Source organism: Rhineura floridana, chromosome 10, assembly GCF_030035675.1.
Source record: "Rhineura floridana isolate rRhiFlo1 chromosome 10, rRhiFlo1.hap2, whole genome shotgun sequence".
NCBI classification, from domain to species: domain Eukaryota; kingdom Metazoa; phylum Chordata; class Lepidosauria; order Squamata; family Rhineuridae; genus Rhineura; species Rhineura floridana.
The window spans coordinates 55,517,975-55,536,725 of NC_084489.1; the positions used below are offsets into that span (position 1 = coordinate 55,517,975).

General features: G+C 42.6%; 1 protein-coding gene across 12 annotated transcripts in view; it reads right to left on the bottom strand.

The window, feature by feature from the left end:
* The window catches only part of CDK14 (cyclin dependent kinase 14), a 571,841-nt gene that overhangs the window by 344,795 nt on the left and 208,295 nt on the right, over window positions 1-18,751 (bottom strand). For all 12 annotated transcript variants that reach the window (XM_061586439.1, XM_061586434.1, XM_061586445.1 and 9 more), the window contains one exon: window positions 17,216-17,339. In XM_061586439.1, the coding sequence (XP_061442423.1) occupies window positions 17,216-17,339 (124 nt within the window). The remainder of the gene's footprint in view (window positions 1-17,215; window positions 17,340-18,751) is intronic.

Below are 18,751 nucleotides of genomic sequence, written 5' to 3' on the forward strand. Positions count from 1 at the left end.
CCCCTATCTTATAACTGTGCATTTGGTTTCTTTTTCCTAAGTGTAGAACTTTGCATTTATCCCTGTTGAATTTCATTCTGTTGTTTTCAGCCCAATGCTCCAGCCTATCAAGGTCTCTTTCTGTCTTCCACGGTATTAGCTGTGCCCCCCAATTTTGTATCATCTGCAGATTTGATAAGCATGCTCTGTACCTCTTCATCCAAGTCGTTAATAAAAATGTTGAAGAGCACTGGGCCCAGGACCGATTCCTGTGGTACCCCACTCATTACTTCCACCCAGTTTGAGAAGGAACCATTGATAAGCACTCTTTGAGTATGATTCTGAAGCCAGCTGTGGATCTACCTGATAGTTGTTCCATCCAGCCCACATTTAGCTTGCTTGCTAATCAGAATATCATGGGGCAATTTGTCAAAAGCTTTGCTAAAGTCGGGATATATTATGTCCACAGCATTCCCACAGTCTACAAGGGAGGTTACCTGATCAAAAAATGAGATAAGATTTGTTTGGCAGGATTTGTTCTTGATAAATCCATGTTGGCTCCTAGTAATCACTGCATTGTTTTCAAGGTGCTTACAGACTGACTGCTTTATAATCTGCTCCAGAGTTTTTCCAGGGATTGATTTTAGGCTGACTGGTCTGTAGTTCCCCGGTTCCTCCTTTTTGCCCTTTTTGAAGATAGGAACTACATTAGCCCTCCTCCAGTCATGCGACACTTCACCAGTCCTCCATGATTTCGCAAAGATAATAGACAGCGGTTCTGAGAGTTCTTCAGCCAGTTCCTTCAATACTCTAGGATGCAGTTTATCGGGCCCTGCTGATATCAACTCATTCAAGGTGATTAGGTATTCCTTGACCATTTGTCTGTCAATCTCAAGCTCCAATCCTGCCCCTTCTACTTCATGTTTCCCAGGGGGTCATAGACCCTTTTTTGGTAGAAGTCTGAGCCAAAGTAGGAATTGAGGACTTCTGCCTTTTCTTTGTCATCTGTTATCATTTTGCCTTCCTCATTGAGTAGCTGTGCCACCATTTCTTTTCTCTGTCTTTTACTATGGATGTACATGAAGAAAGCTTTTTTGTTGCTTTTAGCATCCCTCGCTAACCTCAGCTAATTCTCAGCTTTAGCCTTCCTGACACCATCCCTGCAATTCCATGATACTTGCCTGTACTCTTCCTTTGTGGCCTGGCCTTCTTTCCACTTCCTGTATGTGTCCTTTTTTGTTTTCAGGTCATCTCTAAGCTTTTTGTGAAGCCACATTGGCTTCTTCTGCTGTTTCCCCCCTTTTTTCCTTGTTGGAATTGCTTGCCATTGTACTTTTAGAATTTCCTTTTTTAGAAACTCCCACCCATCTTGGACTCCTTTTCTCATTAGGGTCGCTTCCCATGGAACCGTACTTACAATTGTTCTGAGTTTATTGAAATCAGGTTTCCTGAAGTCCAGGGTGCATGTATGGCTACTCTCAGCTTTTGCTTTTGTTAAAATCAAGAATTCAAGTATGGTGTGGTGACTTTCCTCCAGAGTTCCTGTAACTGCCACTTCATCCACCAAATCATCTCTATTGGTTAGAATCAAGTCAAGGATAGCTGATCCTCTGGTTGCTTCCTCCACTTTCTGTAGGAGAAAGTTATCTCCAACACAAGTCAGAAATTTCTTCTGTGTTTGGCAGAATTTGTCTCCCAACAGGTATCAGGATAATTGAAGTCCCCCATTAGTACTACATCATGGCTCCTCGAAACATTGGCAATTTGTTTTTCAAAAGTTACATTCTCGTCTTCTCCTTGATTGGGTGGTCGGTAGTAGACTCCAAGCACCGCATTCCTTTTATTACTTGCCCCATTAATTTTAATCCAGATACTCTCAGTGGAGCTACCAAGCTCATCTTCCTGAATTTCTGTGCAGGGATATATATTTTTAACATATAGCACTACTCCACCTCCCTTTTTATTCCTTCTGTTCTTTTTGAACAAGTGATATCCTTCAGTTGCTGTATTCCAGTCATGGGAGTCATGCCACCAAGTTTCAGTTATACCTATCAAGTCGTAATTGCCCTCCTGTATTAAGAGTTCAAGTTCGTCCTGCTCGTTTCCCGTGCTCTGTGCATTAGTATACAGACATCGAAGACCATGTGATTTATGGCTTGGCTTCCTTACTACTTTTTTTTTAAAAAGTACATACATTCTTCAATAATAACCTTTCAACATTTACAGTATAATGGAGCACCCTACCCTGTCTTGGCTGCTTTAAAGTGTGTGTGTGAGAGAGAGAGCTGAAATCTCCACTCAGAGGGTGCCACTGGACAACTCTCACTATGCTGAAGACTGCACACAAAACTAAGAGTAGCCACTTACCCAAATACCAAGCAAATGTCCCCCCCAAACCCCTACAGGAGAACAGTGGCAAAAGGAAGCAGGCAGACAGTCAGAATGACTGAGAAGGGGTCCTCAATATGAGAAGGCTAGCAAACCCCAGAAAGGGGTAACCCTGTGCAAAGCAGAAAGAGAGTTGCTCCTGCCTATTAGCCTCTTGACAGGAAGCAGCCTCTAAAGCAAGTCTCTCCTGCAGTGACCACAGGCGTAAACCCGCCTATTAGCAAGCACTATCTGCTGCTGCCACATGATACTAGACCATCCAAAGGAGGAAAAAGTGGGCAGAGAGAACACCACCCACAAAATTGGCCCCTGGATGACTGAACACCAGACATCCACCTCTAAGGCCAGAGCAAGCTGCAAAACAGCAGTAAAGACCAAAACACCTCCACATTCTGTGATTGGAAAAAAAGGGGGGAAGGTGCAGTAAAGCAAAGAGTGAATAGAAAACAGCTTTCAAAATGGTGACTCCACCAAAAAAACTATAAAGGGAGCAGAAGTGGGACAGAAACAAATGGCGCTCCTGTCAACCGAAATTGTGCTTAGGCCTGCAACACAGACAGCATGGAGGAATGGGAGTGTGAGGGCTATCTGCTAGTCAGCGAAGCCCTCCCTCACCCCTTTATTGTGGGCTCTGGTGGCAATAATATAAAAACCACCACCACCAAGACTGCTCCCCCTCCCTTCTGCAACTGCAGAACAGTAGGGGAACAGGGTAGAATGGAATCCAAAATAAAGCCCAAGGGGACACAGACAAAAGGAACAGAAAGAAAAAAGATCTCACATTCACACAGCACACCAAACAGGAGAGGAGCATTTATGGAGACAAAACTGTATCTACACAGAAAGGAAAGGGCTGAAGAGCCAACCAAACCCATGCCCCGTCAGACTCAGCCTTATTGGGCCAGTCTGGTGAGAGGGATGGCTCCTCCCCATGGAGGCAGAAGACTGGAAAAGACCTGCCTGATGTCTAATGCCACTCCAGTCTGACAAAGAGTGCAGATACAGCTCCAACAGGCAAACTCATTCATTATTCAGTATAAAAATTATTACTAGAACAATGTTGTTGTTATGTGCCTTCAAGTCGATTACGACTTATGGCAACCCTATGAATCAGTGACCTCCAAGAGCATCTGTCATGAACCACCCTGCTCAGATTTTGTAAGTTCAGGTCTGTGGCTTCCTTTATGGAATCAATCCATCTCTTGTTTGGCCTTCCTCTTTTTCTACTCCCTTCTGTTTTTCCCAGCATTATTATCTTTTCTAATGAATCATGTCTTTTCATTGTGTGTCCAAAGTATGATAACCTCAGTTTCATCATTTTAGCTTCTAGTGACAGTTCTGGTTTAATTTGTTCTAATACGCAATTATTTGTCTTTTTCACAGTCCATGGTATCCACAAAGCTCTCCTCCAACACCACATTTCGATTGAGTTGATTTTTCTCTTATCCACTTTTTTCACTGTCCAACTTTCACATCCATACATAGAAATCGGAAATACCATGGTCTGAATGATCCTGACTTTGGTGTTCAGTGATACATCTTTGCATTTGAGGACCTTTTCTAGTTCTCTCATAGCTGCCCTCGCCAGTCCTAGCCTTCTTCTGATTTCTTGACTATGGTCTCCATTTTGGTTAATGACTGTGCCAAGGTATTGATAATCCTTGACAAGTTCAATGTTCTCATTGTCAACTGTAAAGTTACATAAATCTTCTGTTGTCATCACTGTAGTCTTTTTGACCTTCAGCTGTAGTCCTGCTTTTGTGCTTTCCTCTTTACCTTTAATCAGCATTCATTTCAAATCATTACTGGTTTCTGCTAATAGTACAGGCGGGTCCCGCTTATATGGCAGGTTCGGTTCCAGACTGCCGCCATAAAGCGGAAATCGCTGTAAAGCAGAACCCATTGAGTATAATGGGGCGCACCGCGTGAAAATGACGCAAAATGATGCAAAAGCGCAAAAACGGCTTTAAAATGGGGAATTTCCCCTATCTGAAAGCCGCCGCATTAGCGGAACGCCGGAATGCGAAGCACTGGTAAGCGGGGCCCTACTGTATGGTATCGTCTGCATATCTCAAATTATTAATATTTGTCCCTCCAATTTTCACACCTCCTTCATCTTGGTCCAATCCTGCTTTCCGTATGATATGTTCTGCGTATAGATTAAATAAATAGGGTTATAAAATACACCCGTCTTACACCCTTTCCGATGGGGAACCAATCAGTTTCTCCATATTCTGTCCTTACAGTAGCCTATTGTGCAGAGTATAGGTTGCGCATCAGGACAATACCAATACTTAAAAGTACTTAACACGTTTGCTACCATAACTTACTGTCCAAGTTCCTTGTCTCAATAGAAAAGTTTGAAGTACTTTAGGAAAGAAGTTGTACTCGTACCTTGATGTCTGGTTGAGGGGTAAAGGTGATGCTGCTAACTCATCTTACTCTAATAGACTAAAGGAAAACTAGCAGAGCATGAAAATTGTAGAAAAACCTCTTAAATACTGAACTCAAATGCTCTGTAGCAGTCTGAAAACGTAACCTTTCCAGGTATTATAGTGATGCCAGCAATATTTTGGGGGGTACAGTCCCAGATTCTCATTGCTGTACTTTGTAGAGTCTCTTTTTCAAGTTCCTGTATATTATTTGCAGCCGCAAACTGCTACTAAGCTTGCAGCAAAGGCCTGAAGAAACGAGTAAAACCAGCTATTACAAAATAAAATAAAATGTAAGGTACAAGTAGCACCTACAAAGCAGGCATCTGTGCTCAACAGTTATTGCACAATTCAAAATGCAGCTCTGGCTTCCAGAGCTTCCATCTCTTTCCTTCTCATCTGGGTTTTTTTTAATTGGAATTCTATCAGTATGACAAGCTGTTCCTTTGCAAGGCATGTCTAAAGGAGAAGGACCAACTGGGAATAGCCAAGCCCAAGTAATACCAGCCAGTCAGTCTATTATTCTAAATAAATAATGGCAAATGTAAGCTGCCCTCATGTTTTGGCTTACTTTAGCCACAAAAACACCCTGATAAAACAATCATTTTGTGCCAGGACTGCAAAGTCCAACTTCCTTCTTCCTACATCCCTGGGAAGTGGAATTCTTAAGTACACTGACATATTGCAACAGAAGTGTTCTGTATGTTTTTTTGGGAAAATAGTTGGCTAATGGTGCATTAAATAATCGTTTTATGTCCAGATTTATATTAACTGCACCAGAGAAAGCTGTCAACTGATCTGATTTGTTCATTTTTGCTCAAGTTAAAACACAAATCTAAAGCACACTTGATTCAATTCATAATGGTAAAATACATAATCATTTCTAGATTAAATGTAATCAATTATTTTATTTGCATATATTTGTTGTTGTTATATGCCTTGAAGTCGATTATGACTTACGGCAACCCTATGAATCAGCGACCTCCAATAGCATCTGTTATAAACCACCCTGTTCAGATTTTGTAAGTTCTGGCTTCCTTTATAGAATCCCATTCCATGCTCGGTACTTGCTGTTGGTCAGTGAAGCAGGCTGTGAGACTCACAGACAGGGGTTTTTGCAAAGAGAGTGAAACCTGAAGCAGAAGGGTTAAGCTGTGAGAACAGAGCGCCAGGTTTGCCAAGGTCAGTAGCTGGCTGGGAAGCCTGATAAGGTGGGATGCTTGGAAAAACTCAGTGTGGGGGAATAGTCGTCTGTGGAGAGAACTGTGTCTAATGTCTTATGCTAAGTAAAGACTCTTACAAGACACTTGCCTGGCCTGGCTTATTCCTGTTCTATGCGACACTTGGATTTCTTCCTTGTATGATCTATATACGCACACGCCAACAGGGGTTATGGGCCCAGCTTATCATACAAGGTAACGGGTTCGAGAGTCGTTGACGTGACGTTGTTGCAGAGAGAAAAGAAAGTGCAAGAAAGAGGCAAGTAAGAGTGGGCAACATGGCTGTAAACCTGTCATCCGGGATGCCGATGGAGAGACTGAATGCTGTAAACTACTCCAGCTGGAAGTGGAGAATGAGAGCAGTTCTGATTAAAGAAGATTTGAATGATGTCGTAGAAAACCCCCCTCCGGCAGCTCCTTCAGCAGCGTGGTTGAAGAAAGACGAGAAAGTGAAGGCTTTTATTACTCTGGGGCTGTCTGATTCTCAACTGTTGCTGGTGAGTAATGAGCCGACAGCTAATCAGATGTGGGAGAAGCTAAGAGCCGCTCATGTGCAGCAAACTGCAGGGAGCAGGCTGTGTTTAGCACGGAAACTTTATCAGATGCGTTTTACAGATGAAGTGACTATGACAGAGCATCTGGCTGAATTTCGTAGATTAAATGCTGAGCTGCAAGATAGAGGAGTGCATCATAGTGACATTCAGATGGTCTATATACTGTTATCTTCATTTGATCAAAAATGGGACGTCATGGTCTCTAGCCTGGAAAGCTTACCAGACGGAAACCTAAATCTGGACTTTGTAGAACAGAAACTTCAACAAGAGTGGAATAGAAGACAAGAGAATAAGAAAACTGACTTAAAAGAGACTGTGGCTGTACAACAACAACAAAATCAAAGAAGCAGGCAAGAGAATAAAATATGTTATTTTTGTGGGTCCCGTGGACATATACAGAGACATTGTTTAAAGAAGAGAAATAACAGGGACTTTGAAAGTCAGAGAACAAGCGTGAACTTTGTTACTAAGGAGGACAATAAACTCATTAACTCTAAGTGGCTTCTCGACAGTGGAGCGTCTAATTGCCTAATCACAGACTCTAGTTTATTTTACACTTCAAAGCCGGCACAGGAGAAGATTTATCTGGCTGACGGATCGACTCAAGACGCGATTGCAAAAGGCACGCTCAGGTTGAGTACTTTGGGAACTATATTAACAGATGTGTTATTGGTTTCTGGTTTAAAATATAACATTCTATCAGTAAGAAAATTGGCTCAAATAGGTTGTAAAATTACATTTGAAGGGGATAGATGTTTTGTGAGAAAGGATGGTGAAATATGTATGCAAGGGAAATTACAGAACCAAATGTTTATGGTTGAGTGCACTCTTGATAAACCCACGTGTGCCTGGATAGGAGTTAATAAAAATAAACATGAAAATTGTTTACATGAATGGCACAGAAAATTGGCACATGCACATTTTGAAAAGGTAACAAACACCCCAAAGCATAGTCAAGATTTGAAATTAACACATTGTGAGCATGTGGATGAATGTGAGGTATGCTATAAAACAAAAATGACTGTGACTCCTGTCAATAAGAGCTGTGAAAGCACGACCACTAAACCCTATCAGCTCATACATGTGGATTTGGCTGGACCTTTCCAGTGCTCAAAAGGTGGAGCAAGGTTTTATTTAGTGATTGTGGATGATTTCTCCAGATTTACACATGTATTCTTATTGAAAAAGAAAAGTGAAGCAGAAGAGAAATTAAAGGCATTTATACAGAGGACAGAGACACAATATGGGGTTGTTATCAAAAATATCAAATCAGATCAAGGTGGGGAATTTACCAGTAATTCATTTAAAACATATTTGGAAAAGAAGGGAATAATACAGAGTCTCACTGCTCCCTTCAGCCCATCCTCCAACGGAACTGCAGAGAGGAGGAACCGGTCATTGCAGGATTCAATGAGAGCCATGCTAGCAGATGCAGATATGAATAACACTTATTGGGGTGAATGTATTCTGTACACTGTTTATATTCAGAACCGTCTCATGCACAGAACAATAGGCATGTCTCCCTATGAGAAACTGACTGGAAGAAAGCCCAGGGTGAAACACATAGAACGTTTTGGGGCAAAATGCTGGGTACATGTTGCAAAACAGAAAAGGCATGGTAAATTAGGCTCAAGAGCTCAGGCAGGACGCGTTTTGGGATTTCAGAATTCATATTATAGAGTTTGGTTGCCTGAGAAACAACAATTAGTGTTAAGCAGAAGCATAAAGGTGATAGATAAACCTTGGAGAGACAGTCAAACAGTGATACTTGAGGGTGCAAACAAACAGGAAGCAGCAGATGTTCCTTTTGGGCAGCAAATTCCATTAAGAACTGCATTGACTGATCTAATACACGGTGGCAAACGTACTGTAAAAAGACTGAGAAGTGAAGACATGGCAATGCAAGATACAGAAATGCCAAGTACAAGTGCAGACACAGGTACTAGTGCAGGTCCAAGTAAAATTGAGAGTGAGGAAGAAATGGAAATAGATAATGTTAGGAGATCAGAAAGAAAAACGAAAGGACAACCACCTCAGAGATTCACCTTTAATGTTACACACAAACATGATGAGGCAGATGAATATCCTGTAGAATGGGAAAAAGAAGGACCAATAGATAAAGAAACAATGGATCTCATGTGGAAGTTTTGTGTTGAGGAATGAAATATAAATGCGTTATCAAATAAAAGTGAACAAAAATGACTCTGTAAAACCTGTGTGAATAAAGAAATAAAGAAACAAGAACTGAATTGAAAATGTAAATAGAAACTGTAAGAAAACAAACCATGTACTGATATGTATTGTAATGAAAAGTTAATATTGTAGAAATGTAATAATGAACAATGAAGGTTTGTAATCTGTGAGTCTCAGGTGGGGGCTGTTGGTCAGTGAAGCAGGCTGTGAGACTCACAGACAGGGGTTTTTGCAAAGAGAGTGAAACCTGAAGCAGAAGGGTTAAGCTGTGAGAACAGAGCGCCAGGTTTGCCAAGGTCAGTAGCTGGCTGGGAAGCCTGATAAGGTGGGATGCTTGGAAAAACTCAGTGTGGGGGAATAGTCATCTGTGGAGAGAACTGTGTCTAATGTCTTATGCTAAGTAAAGACTCTTACAAGACACTTGCCTGGCCTGGCTTATTCCTGTTCTATGCGACACTTGGATTTCTTCCTTGTATGATCTATATACGCACACGCCAACACTTGCCAGGCAAAGGGGTGAGTTTGCGGCCGCAGCCGAAGCCCACGCCGCCATCATGGGGGGGTGCACGCAGCGCGCCAGCGCACCGGCGTGACACACAGAAAGGAGGCAGGGTGGCTGAAGGCCATTTCAGGCCGCTCTGCCAGCCTCCTGCCCTCCTTTGAATTTTGGCAGCGAGGCTTTTTGGCGCGGCAAGGCCTGTAGCGGGGTGAGGCCTTGCAGTGTCGGCAGCAACAGCGGTGAGGCTCCCAGCTCAGAAGCCTTGCAGCGCCGAGGCTTCAGCCGAGAGAGGCCTTACAGCAGCGGTGGCGAGGCCTTCTGACCATGGGAAGCCTTACGGCGGCGGGGCCTTATGAGGGAGGCAGGTGTGGCTCCTTCTTCAGCGCATGTGGAGCTTTCCCTGGCCTTTCCTTAGCCCAGGCCTTTGTGTGCAGCAGTGGCGGCGGCGATCTGCCCCGTCTTCTTGGGAGAGGCGCAGTAGCGGCGGCGGTGAGGCACGGCAGCGACCCTGGGAGTGGTGCAGCGGGCACTCAGGCCAGGACATTTAAATTTGTTTTTGTGAGCTCTTGCTGGGGGGGGGGCTAGAGCTAGGGGACGATCAAGCTGGTCTCGGGGGCCCCACCGCCAACTTTAGCAGAATAGTAGCACAGGTAAAGCTTGGGTGGTGGTAACATAGGTAAAGCCTGGGCGGTAGCAGCGCAGGTAAAGCCTGGGCCGTAGGAGCGCAGGTACAGCCGAGTGGTGTGTGTGTTTGGTGCACTAAGTGGGGCAGCTACACGAGGGGGATTTTTATCCTACCTAAATGTTCCTTGTGTATGTCTTAAGGATGTACCTTTACAAGGATGTACCTTGTACATGTTTGCAGATGCCTCAACAGTGGAACAGAGCCAATGCACTTCATATGCTGTTATTGCTAGGATTATTTTACCATTTACAGGGATCTCGGACCATGGAGATGGAGGACTGCAGCTCAGTAACAGATCACTTGCTTTGCATGCAGAGGGTCCCCAGGTTCAGCCCTTAGCACCTCCAGTTAGGGCCAGGAGATACTTCTTTTGGGGTCCCCTTTCCCATTACAGAAAGTGAAACAGGAATAGACTCCTTTTCTTGATACTGAAGTGTATTTTTAGTTTAAACTAAATGTTACTTTTCATTTACCAATTACCTAGAGAGGTAGTGGGCTATCTGACACTATTCATCTATTTATTGTGCATTCCAGAGGCAGCTGGACAGCCATCTGTGGGTATGCTTTTAATAAGGGATGTACTGAAAAGGCCATTCCACTTCCACACTGTTTTTGCAAACCAGGAAAGTTCGGAGAGGGGGTTAATCAATTAGGGAGAACTTGAGGAGATTAGAGGGGCAAAATTTGCCTGCACTCCCGCACCCTCCTGCTGCCCGTGGCTGACACTTGTTTTCGCAGAATACCCTAGAAAGATGCTCTGTCATAACGTAGCAATATTCTGAGATATATTCTAAAGGATAATGGTGGCCTCTACAGCTTGCACAATTAAAATGGCAGCCGCAAGCAGCGGAAAGCTGTGGGTGATGTTTCGTCCCAGAGCATTTGGGGAGAAAAATATGGTGGCCATCAGTTGGGGGCCATTTGGATTGGAGCAATGAAATGTAATTACAAAGAGCAGAGGCTTTTTGGGGAGGGCAGGTGGCAGCTGGAGACAGAAAGGAGGCTGCAGGAGCCAGTAGGGATCCCAGTTAGTGCTGCAACCTCACCTCCAAAACTACCTCAACTCCAAAAATGCAAAGGGAACTCATCCCCTCTTTTCACTGTCAAGCTTCCCCTCCCCAAATACGTTCTTCAAAACCCAGGTAAAAATATACAAACCTTTCCATCAGTTAAGTCCCATAAACCTCAGTCCTAAGATCCATTTAACCTGTGATATTCTGAGTAAACATACTTAGGATTCTGCTGTATGGGTTCAATCACATGCACCCTTCCGTGGGAAGTAGTAACAATACGCTCAGTGGGATTTTCTCATAAGTATGCATAGAATTGGTCCAAGTCATATTTCTCTGAGTAAATTATTTAAACATAATGGAATTCTTTTCAGTAACCATGTACAGGCTGCACACTTGCTTGCATCTTCTCTTTAGCTAGTTTACAAACTGGTCTGTAGATAAGATGGCCACCTTTTTTACAGGCCACTAGTCCTGTGCTTTTAAGAGTCATTTGATCTGCAGACATTAGAAGATGACATTGCTCAACTCCATGCCATCTAATAACTGCTGAATACAAACCTGCAATTAAAGGCACAACAACAAGCCAGAAAGATATGTGAGGCGCTATGGTGCCAGGGCCCCTCAAAGGAGTGGGAAGAAGCCCCCAGCAGAGGCTGCTCAAGGAAAGTGCCCCTTCCCAGCTAAGCTCGAGGTGCTATGGACCTTGCTTGCAGACTGCCCAGTTTATGGGGAGACTCATTTTATTATGCGTTTTTTCTTTATTATGCGGTTTTTCCGGATCCTATACTGTGGCCACCAGCTTGCCCTTATGGCCAGCAGTCTTAGGTATGGGCGCACTAGTTCAGAGGAATGACCTTGGTTACTCAAGGGCAAGGCCCTCAGTGGCAGGCATGTGAGGACATGCAGTTGAGGCCACGATAGCCTCTGGTCGTCTGCTGTGGTCAGACATGAAGGGCAAGGCTCTCAGTGGCAAGCATGTGAGGACATGCAGTTGAGGCCACAATAGCCTCTGGTTGTCTGCTGTGGTCAGACATGAAGGGCAAGGCCCTCAATGGCAGGCTTGTGAGGACATGCAGCTGAGGCCACAATAGCGTCTGGTCATCTGCTGTGGTCAGACATGGAGGGAAAGGCCCTCAGTGGCAGGCATGTGAGGACATGCAGTTTGTGAGGCAACGATGGCATCTTCCTGATGGACCTGCAGAGGGGTCTGCATGAGATTCTTATTGGGTGTGGGGTAAAGGGAGACTAAGCAGAGGCTTGTCTCCCTTTTGTGGCAAAGAAGTCTGGGAAAAGGTAAAAAGGGAAAGGGCAGCTAGGTGACACCGTTAGGCACCTTTGGGGGTGATAGGCGGTCCGGTGGCCTGCAGCTCAGGGCTATATGGCCTGGGGGCAGAATACAGGCCGCCTTTGGGGCCAACGTGCCTCATCTGCCCGGAGCTTCAGGGCTCCGGGGGGCGCTAATGCACATCTTCAGGGTGTGGCCTAAGCTGGGGTCTGGCACAGGGCAGCCCCTGGCTCAGGCAAGGTTTGGTTGCCCTATAGCTGCAAGCAGGCTTTGCCTGGATCATCAGAATGCTCCTGCACTTGATTTCCCCTCTGCAGGTTCATTATTCTAATTGATTCCGTTTAATAAAGTGGCCCATGATTTAACCCAATGAATGGTGTTTGTGTTTTATTTCGGCAATAGGCCGCAATCCCGTTCTGTCCCCGGTACTTGCCGGGCAAAGGGGCGAGTTTGCGGCCAAAGCCCAGGCCACCATCGTGGGTGTGTGTGTGCACGCAGCGTGCTGGCGCGCCGTTGTGACACGCAGAAAGGAGGTGGGGTGGCTGAAGGCCATTTAAGGCTGCTCCGCCAGCCTCCTGCCCTCCTTTGAATTTTGGCGGCACCCACCCGACCCTCCCTCTGCTGCAGTGTGATTCATTTGGTCGCTACGGGGCCGACTAGGAATTTTTGGCCGGCCTGCCTCACTTTGCTGGCAGGTTTCTTTTGCCTACTCCACACTGTGGTTGGGGGGAAGGGTCAAGGGTTAGCACAGGTGCCTTTGGGGTTAATAGGCTGATTGGTCTGTTTTTAGGTTTAATATGTCAACGAGAAAAGGGAAGTGCGGGAAAAGGTTAAAAGGGAAAGGGCAGCTAGGTGACACCTTTAGGCACCTTTGGGGGTGATAGGCGGTCCGGAGGCCTGCAGCTCAGGGCTATGTGGCCCGGGGGCAGAATACGGGCCGCCTTTGGGGCCAATGTGCCTCATCCGCTCGGAGTTTCAGGGCTCCGAGGGGCGGTGATGCGGGTTGGACCCCCTATACATCTTCAGGTGTTTGTGTTTTATTTCAGCAATAGGCCACAATCAATCCATCTCTTGTTTGGACTCCCTCTTTTTCTACTCCCTTCTGTTTTTCACAGCATTATTGTCTTTTCTAGTGAATCAGGTCTTCTCATTATGTGTCCAAAGTAAGATAACCTCACCTTCATCATTTTAGCTTCAAGTGATCATTCTGGTTTAATTTGTTCTAACACCAAATTATTTATTTTTTGGAGGTCCATAGTATCCGCAAAGCTCTCCTCCAACACCACATTTCAAATGAGTGGGGTTTTCTCTTATCCGCTTTTTTATTGTCCAACTTTCACATCCATACATAGAGATTGAGAATACTATGGTCTGAATGATCCTGACTTTACTGTTCAGTGATACATCTTTGCATTTGAGGACCTTTTCTAGTTCTCTCATAGCTGCCCTCCCCAGTCCTAGCCTTCTTCTGATTTCTTGACTATTGTCTTCATTTTGGTTAATTACTGTGCCAAGGTATTGATAATTATACTTCCATTTATATAATGTATATTTTATCTTTTTATATATACAAAAATTTGGTCTAGTAGTTCTAGAATACTTTTTCATGAACTACAGTTACATCCTTTTTTAAGAACACTGAACATTATGTTAATTCAATAGGATCATCTCCATTAACTCCAACGAACTGCATGTTAAATCAGACCCCAAACATTAACTTTTCCTTAACCAAAAAGCATTTATCAACATTTGCACAGTTCTTGGAAAGCTCTAAAATAGAAAATATATATACTTCTTAATATATTTGTATTTGAAGCACGCACACACCCAATACATATATCGCTTGGGGCCAGGCTACCTATATACCATCCTGCCCACTAAGATCAGGAGAAGAGGACCTTCTTTATGGCTTAGCTAGGGTGGAGGCATGGTTAACAATGACAAAAGATAAGGCCTTTTCATGACTGCACCGATATCAAGGAATACATTGTACCATGAAGCATTAATGGCCTTCATTCTGGCTAGTAAAACATTTTTATTCCAGCAGGTTTTTTACCTGTGATTTCTGTGATTGTTGCTTTTAAATGGATTTTAATGTTATATGCTTTACCTGTTCTGCATTTTATGTATTTTTATGTATTGTGATTTTAAATTGTTGCAAGCTGCCCCGAGTGGTGCACGGGCACCAGAAGGGTGGGATAGAAAATTTTACATAAATAAATATTTTATCATCACACGGCCAGGTATGACTGGAGTTTGCAACATGTCTATACTAGAAAAAACATTGGGGTGGTTTGTTAAAGTTGTTTCATAAGAACACACCATATTGTATTATGAAAATATACACTGCAAAATTTACTAGCGAGGAAGCTTGTAAGAGTTAATTTTTTTGTAATCTATTGTTAAAAATCCACCAACTTCATTGGTAATTGTTGCACTTAATAACTTCCCCTTACATATACATAAATTGAAACAAAAATGAGCAAATTCCTCTATTGCAAAATTCCATCATGCCCTATCCATATAAGAGCTTTAAAAATTTTCCAATTCTCACTCCAATATGATCCAAAATAACTTTATTCTAAAGCACTGAAGGCTTTAAATGTATAAACAATCAAGTAAAGAAACTATGAAGAAAGGTTAAAGGAAGTTAGTTCTGCAACTCAAATTTCACTGTGTGATTGGTAACTTAAAACAAAAGGGCATTTTCCCTATGAGTCCGGCCATCACAGCGGGTTTTAGCTCCACCTATCGTGCGAAGGCAAGAATGTCTTTGAAGTCAAGACTAGGGGCGTCAGGCCCCTCCCACTCTCCAGTTCATTCTTGCCTTTCGTACGAACAAGATTGAGATCTATATAGCTAGCGATTAGATAAGTTCTTTTGGTGTTTGTTTGTGTGTTTGTTTGACAGGGCGCGGAGGTATTGTCTCTTGTGTGTCTCCAAGTGTCCTCCTTCCCTCCGTATTGTGTTTAACTGCGTTTAACTGTTTCCGAAATTTGGGGAATTCTCTTGGGGAGCCTTTTTCCCTTGCCCGGGCAGTTTCCCCTTTTGGATTACTCCCCACCCCTAGGAGAGACCGCGGCTGCGGATCCTCCTCGTCCCTTCGCTTTTCCCTTTCTCTTGGACTCTGCGCTTCCCCTGGGAACTTGCGGCTGCAATTCCCTTCTAGCGGCTTGTCTTGCTGGGCTGCCTTTTCTCAGCGCTCCGTGACGCTCTCGGAAGACCACGGCTGCGGTTCTTCTGATCTCAGCGGGAGCTTGCGGCTGCGGCTCCCGCCGTTACCCCGTCACCCGTTTTAGCCTGCCCGGGTCCGTTCTCGCCCCACTGAAAACTGTGGCTGCGGCTATTTCATTAGTGCCTTTACCTGAGCTCTCCCTCCTAAGAGAAACAATATGCATCAAACTCACACCCAGATCAGTTTGATTTACTTCTTTAATTGTGTCGCAGGGAGAACTCCTGCAATATTTTAAGATCCTTTAGAATTTCAACTTTCCTCATAATAAAAAAAGGGGGGGAGAATACATGTCTTATCAAGCAATCCTAATCTTCTTGGAAGGGCAGCTGAGGGGCCAATGGATGCTCCAGACCTCCCTCTCTGAGGGTAGACAAGGGGGTCCACCATGGGAAGTTTCCTTGTTTTGCTGTTGGAAAGCGCTGCCAGACACTGTTCGATGGGCCCAGAAATGGGGAGCGTTGGTGACATGTCAGAGGTGGTTATAGATCGCAGGCTCCCAAGTTCCTTTGTTCCCCAGACATATCTCCCCACACGGCCTAAACTACACCATCTTTGGAGCTGGCATATTAGTACAACACAACATGCTAGCAAGCATGAGAATTACTAAGTGATTTCATCTAAGGAAAATGATTTTCCAAAGGTCTAAGCTCTGTGTTTTTGTTTTTGTTTCAGCCTAGAGGAGATGAAGTATGTCTGACACTAAATTAAAACTGGGAGTTGCACTGCTGAGTTTTGTAAAGTTATGAAACCAAATCTAAAGGTATTCTCTTCTGGGATTGTAAGGTCTTTAGGAATTTCATATTAATTTACACGGGCAAAATAAGCTTACTCTATGAGAAAGGCAGATTCTTTACTGACATCCTATCTGCAGTGAGAAATATGAACCACCTACATTTACATTTCTATTTCTTGTGTGTGTACCATAATACCATTACAAGAAACCTTGTTCAAGAAAAAGTAGCAACCTGAGAGCAATATACTCCAAGAGTGGCACAATCATTTTATGTCTTTGGTGGAAGAGTGATTTTTGCATGTAACTTTGTAATATTAAAACTTTGGAAAAGACGGATTTGTATTTCTTATTATGTCAATGTGGAGTCATGACCCCATATACCTTTATCTGGTAGTTTGTAAATTTACCATGGTTTTCAGAAAGAAAATTCAATTCATCTGGTTTTCAGTTTCAAAATTTCACAAGGAAAGTATATATCTTCAAAGAAAACATGTGTCATCTTTTCACTATATGTGTCTGATCACAGATTTTCATTAAACACAATGTAAAAAGAAAACACAACCCATTTCTTTGAATGTATATTGCTGAAGAAAATGAGCCTCACAATTAAGATGTAACCAAGCAACATCCTAACTATGCCTAAAATGCTTCATTATTTTCCTGAACCCATAACTGTAGTGAAAATATTACTTATTTGCTATAACAAATCATTTCCTTCAAATTAAATCTTGTGATCATAAGTAAGAATGACCCCAGTTGTAAACTCTAGGGTTTCAGACTTTCTACCCAGCATCAAGGTGGGTTGAATGTGAATGATATTTCCATCTTTTGATTACCTTTTGTCATTTAATAGAGTACAAAGTATTTCTATCCATTTCATTTTATCAGCCATCAAGGTAACCAGAGTCAGCTTGTGACTAAGAGAAAAATCGCTGAAACCATCTCTCAACATTTCCCACATAGTTTATAAAATAATCTTTTAGTTAATGGCTTTCCTACCAAAATCTGCCAGCTTCAACTCCCCAGTGTCACTGATCAGAAGATTTTGGGGTTTCAGGTCCCTGTGCAAAATGTAACGCTGGTGGATGTACGAAAGTCCTCGCAGCAATTGAAATAAAAATAACTGAAAGAGAGGGAAAAAACATTATCTTTATTAATACTTTTATGAAGTGCACTGGCTTCCTTCACAAATAGCATAGTGTCTGCATATGGCTCAAACAATTCCTTGGCAGTTTTGCTGTAGGTATGATTCAAACACCAGAATTTATTTTTAAACATTTAATATGTATAGGTAATAAACACTTATTTCACTTCATTCACCTGCTTTAACAAACTGTAACAGTAACTACAAACAGAAGAGTCAATCCCTATCAAGCCACAATTATATTGTTTACCCATATGGCCTTAGAGAATAGATGGTAGCCTGAAGAAAGAATATCTTCACTAATTAAAGAAAACAGTAGCATATGGGGAAGAGGGAAGTATAACAACACAGTGCTAAGACAAAAAAAAAGGAAATAAAGTGAAAAAGGATATCAACAATATATAACTCCCAAAGGCTTTTACTCTGAAATATTTTACACAAAAGTTTTTTAAAAAAATGTGACAACAGAGTATATTTTAACTTATTTACTTTTCAGGATAGGCTATGATATTAGATATGTTCTCAGATATCTAGGAATTCAATGTACCCTTTATATTTTTTTAGAATGTCAAGTCTCATATGTAAGTCACTTGTCAAAAAGCTATATCAATCATCCTTGTATACTCGCAAAATGGTGGGGTTTTGTTTTGTTTTGTCACTGATTTCACAGTGGTTACCTCAGCATGACAGAGATTAAGGCTGCTCTTTGGTAAAAAAAAAATTGTGTGTGTGTGTGTGTGTGTGTGTGTCTCTGTCTGTCTGTCTGTCTGTCTGTCTGTCTGTCTGTCTGTCTGTCTATCTATCTATCTATCTATCTATCTATCTATCTATCTATCTATCTATCTATCTATCTATCAGATAGTTTTGAAAGCAACAAACAGAACTTCACTCAAGCTTGCTCTGGATCCCAATAAAAACCTCTGTTTGGTTAATCACAATTATGTTCACATGACATGACACAATAATGGTTTAAAGTTTTAGTGTAACATATCATAGACATAACACAAAAATTACACTTCACCCAGCAGTTAAGATATTTGCAGACAGCGATACCCTTTTATTTGTGTGGGAATATTACGTTACTAAAAAATCTCAGAATCAATATACTGACATTAAATAGTTTCTAATTAGCTACCAACACAGCACCTGTATGAAACTGTGAAATCTGATTATGGAAAAGTCTAAAGGGTGACATGAAAGAACTGAAATGTCATTTTACGGAAGCTCAAGATTTAATTAAACTTCCTTTTTCCTCTGCAAGTACACACAAAGGTTTCTTTCAGAAATTAACAATATACGAAGAAAATACAACAGCAACAAGTAAAGAAATAAATTAGGAGGAAAAAACCCTTGAGATGGCATTTTTGACAGAAGCTATTTTGAAAAGATTA